The 4118-nt window shown below is 47.3% G+C and overlaps 1 protein-coding gene across 2 annotated transcripts; it reads right to left on the reverse strand.

Annotated features, from left to right (window-relative positions):
• Positions 1-1433: 1433 nt before the first annotated feature.
• On the reverse strand, positions 1434-3328 carry LOC125528209 (vegetative cell wall protein gp1-like). 2 transcript variants are annotated; one of them, XR_007292346.1, is made up of 3 exons: positions 2321-3328; positions 1946-2242; positions 1434-1859 (listed from the first exon to the last, which is right to left on the reverse strand). XR_007292346.1 is itself a non-coding variant. In XM_048692711.1 (2 exons), the coding sequence occupies exons 1-2, from the start codon at positions 3061-3063 to the stop codon at positions 2161-2163; spliced, it is 825 nt and encodes a 274-aa protein (XP_048548668.1). In that variant the 5' UTR covers positions 3064-3328; the 3' UTR covers positions 1434-2160. The 2 variants fall into 2 exon arrangements, 1 of the variants encoding a protein (XP_048548668.1); XM_048692711.1 differs by having other exon boundaries at positions 1434-2242.
• Between the last annotated feature and the right edge of the window lie 790 nt (positions 3329-4118).

The raw sequence follows: 4118 nt of genomic DNA on the forward strand, positions 1-4118 counted from the left end.
CCGCACTACACGCTCAATGCAAGTGCACGTCATTGTTTGAACCAAGTGTGCTGCAGTACTCACACGAGTGAACTTCGTGTCGAAAAAAACTGCACGCAGTGTTTTTTCGGTACTGTTTTCGCTCTAATTTTTTAATCATTTATCGGAACGAGGCGTATAATATACCGTTGGAAAGCTATTGATTAGGCGTAGCTTCTCCATGTTGAACACTTTTCGAAATTCCTCTCGGTTTAAGAGTAGTTTCAAAAATAGTGCGGCGGATGACGAGTGGCAGCGAGCGTATTTTCGTGATTTTTTCTAAACCGCTCATCGGAATAAGGCAAATGATACGCCGTTGGAAAGATATCGTCGAGGCGCATCTTTTTCATATCTATTATTTTCTCTAATTTGTTACGGTTTAAGAGCAGTTTCGAATTTACTAAATCGCGGAATTCTGTTTTTTTTTTAATTTTGCAATTTTCGGTACTGTTTTCGCTCTAGTTTTTGAACCGTTTGTCGAAACGAGGCATGTAATATGTCATTGGAAAGCTATGGACAAGGCACAACTTTCATATGTAGAAATGGTTTTGAGATTCCTTATAGTTTTAAGTAATTTTGAAAATCGTGGAACGGACAACGAGTGGCAGCGGCCGTTTTTCGCGAAATTTTTACAAACCGGTTGTCGAAATGATTCAAATGATACACCGTTGGAAAGATATCGACGAGACGCGACTTTTTCATGTAGAACACTCTCTCTAATTCCTTATGGTTTAAGAGCAGTTTTAAATTTACCGAAATGTGGACACTCTGTTTTTCGCGACACCCAAATCGGCGTGGGTACTTCATCCGACTGAAAACCGCACTGCATCGGACGCAAAACCGCACATCATCGGACAAACAAGTGCACTGCATGATTTCTTTTTTGTGGGACGTAAATTTTCCCAAACGAGGTGGAGTGCACTTCATGTCGAGTGTTGGTGAACCGCAAGACTATGAAAAGTGAACCTCAAGACTACCATAAACGGGCCGTACTGCATCAGACAGAAAACCACACATATTTAGACTAAAAATCACACTTCATTGGACAGACAAGTGCACCGCATGATTTCTTTTTTGTGGGACGTATTTTTTACCAAACGAGATGGAGTGCACTTCTTTAGACTAAAACCCGCACTTCATCGGACGGGAAAGTGCACTGCATGATTTATTTTTTGTGGGACGTAAATTTTATCAAACGAGGTGGAGTGCACTTCTTTAGACTAAAACCCGCACTTCATCCGACGGGAAAGTGCAATGCATGATTTCTTTTTTGTGCGACGTAAATTTTTCCAAACGAGGTGGAGTGCACTTCATGTCGAGTGTTGGTGAACCTCAATACTATGAAAAGTGAACCACATTATATTTCTTTTATCACCTCCATAATGCTTTTTATGAACGAGTATGCACTGTAGGGATGAGGTGAGTGTATTGAATCAATTTCTCTTTTCCAATTTTCTTTCTACTGCACACAACAACAGAGTGAGCTGCATTACGAAAAACCAACTTCTTCCAATTTGCTTTTGCACCTGGCAACATAGTGAACCGCTGGGAGAGAGATCACTGCGCCAATGAAACAAGTGAGCTGCACTAAAAAAGGTTTTTGTTGTTTCCTTCAATGCATGTTTTTGAGAGAGCTGCCATCTATACATCTCTGGGCTACGAGACGAGGCGAACGAACTGCAGTGATCCTCTTTTTAATCAACAGTACACATATTACAATGACGAAGGACTTAAAAAATAAATCCACATTTTTGTCCATGAAATGCAAGCCGGCCCCGGCGCACTGCATGTCCAGCCCTCACAGCATTGCACCTGTGTGGCCATGGGATCGCAGCAAAAACCTGAAAAAGGGAAAAATGTCCACCGTGAGCAAAATACACAAAAAAACACCGTCGTCCTGCCCCCTATCTCCGTGGACTGCACGCACATGGGTGCCGCACTGCATGCCAACGCCACGTGAACCACCTCAAAACACAAACAAAATTCAAATAGTGGGCTGCACGGCCATGCGCCGCCATGCCCCGGTGAACCGCATCGCGCGGCCAGGCGCACTTCAAGTCTGCAGATGCTCAGACTGCAAGGGGAGGAGGGACAGCTCGCTCCTGGCGATCTGGAGCGCGATTGTGAATCTGTGGCTGGTCATTATTTTGTGACCAAAACTGCATTGAATTGATCTGCCAGGACCTCCACTTCAACGAATAGCAGATAAAACACAACGCTAAACCTGAAAAAAAAACAAAAAAATGCTTATGGACTGCGTCGAGAGGACTCTGCACTGCGTCAACAACACACAAAATTTGACCATGGATGATAGCCTGTTGAGGGAGTGCACAGGGGTGCTGGAGTCACGCTGGACGTCGACGTGTTTCTAGAGGCAACCCAGGATCTGTGGTAGCTTGCACACGCGGCAGGATCCACCGGAGAAGGTTTGCTGGAGAAGGGGGGTGAGATAGGGACGACAGTGGGCGGCGCGCTCGGATGGTGGTGGCTCGGCGTGGCGTCGATCTCGCCAGATTTGGGAGGGGCGTCACCGGGCAGGGGCTGTGGCCGCACCCGGGGCGAGGCGAGGCCAGAGCCATGGAGTCCGGCGTCGCGGGGTGGGACCGTTGTGCGATTGGAGGAGTGGCGCGCCGTGGCAGTTGCCTCTCCCGACGGTTTCTCACCTGGGGGAAATGGGGGCGCTGTGGCCGGCAACTGAGGGGCTGGTATAGTGCTCGCGAGGACACTGGGGGACGAGCAGGAGAGCATGTCGCCAGCGCCCAATCGTGAGATCCGGTGAGCCCGTGAACGGAGCTCGCGACCCCGATGCAGGAGAGAACGGAGCTCGCCACCGTCTAGTTGTTGAAGTAGCAGGGTCGGGCCAGACCAGCTCGTGGTGGGGTCGCGCCGGGAAAGCTCGTGGAAGGGCACGCCGGCGTGGTTGCCCAGATCCGTCGACGCGGGGTCGGGAGGGGCAGCACAATGGGCGCAAGACGACCAGGGCGACGTTGGAGGTTGGCGGTCGGGGCGGGAGGGAGAAGGTGGGGGGAGGAGAGGGTCGGCCATGGAGGGAAGGGAAGCGGGCCCGCACGGCCGCCGTGCTGCTGGTGGTGGTGGAACGCGGTGGCCGCGACCCAGAGCAGCGGCGCGCAGAGGAAGGCAGGGGCGATGGGGGAGCTGCGGATCGGGAGTCGCCGGGGAGAGGACGCGGCGGCGCAGGGGATGTGGCGGTTTGGGGCGCCGGCGCGAGGGAGGTTGCGGGAGGGAGAGAGAGGGGATTGGGGGAGTGTGTATGAGAAGATAAGGCTAGGTTTTCTCTTTGCGTGAGCAGTTCGTTTTTCGGGTTAGTCTGTAGCTACGGTCAGGTCGGCAGTGTTATCAGAATAAGCATTTTTGTTAGCAGAATAAGACTCTTAAGGGTGTTATTAGAATACACCTAGTATGGGACACCTAATAAGACTCTTAAGCAATATATATAGGACGTCAGTATGAGACATCTAAGTGCCTGGGCACCTTGTCTAAAAATCGTTGGATGACACTAAGATGTGTGCACGTATAATTAGTATTCGCATTAATTGATAAATTAATTAGTTTTGTATTAGGAAAGAATTTTTGCTAATTATTGCTTAATATGGACACTTAATACCCATCAAATTAAGCCCATGCATGTCTCATACGTCACGTAGCCGGGTATTCTTTTGCATATAATGGATATTATTTTTTTTATTTGCTCACCTTTATTTTTCACCGAGTATCTAATACCTTGAATAAATCACTAGGTATATTTAGACATAACCCAAAATACCTTAAGTATGTTTTTGTACTCGAAATATGTTGGGTATATATTAGATAGACGTACATCATGTAGCCATATTTATTTTAGGTATATACGTCAACTGATTATGTACAATATTTTTTATGATTTTTTTCATACACCCGGGTATGCAAGTGTGCATATACCTTGGGTATTTCCACTTGAAGTATATTATTGGATGTATAATATTTTCCTACACTTATTCACATAGTCGGGTATATACGTCGACCGGGTATATATAATATTTTTATACCCTTTTTCATATAGCCGGTTATATACGTCAACCGGGTATTACAATATTTTTGTC

Source organism: Triticum urartu, unplaced genomic scaffold (genome assembly GCF_003073215.2).
Source record: "Triticum urartu cultivar G1812 unplaced genomic scaffold, Tu2.1 TuUngrouped_contig_4709, whole genome shotgun sequence".
Classification (NCBI taxonomy): domain Eukaryota; kingdom Viridiplantae; phylum Streptophyta; class Magnoliopsida; order Poales; family Poaceae; genus Triticum; species Triticum urartu.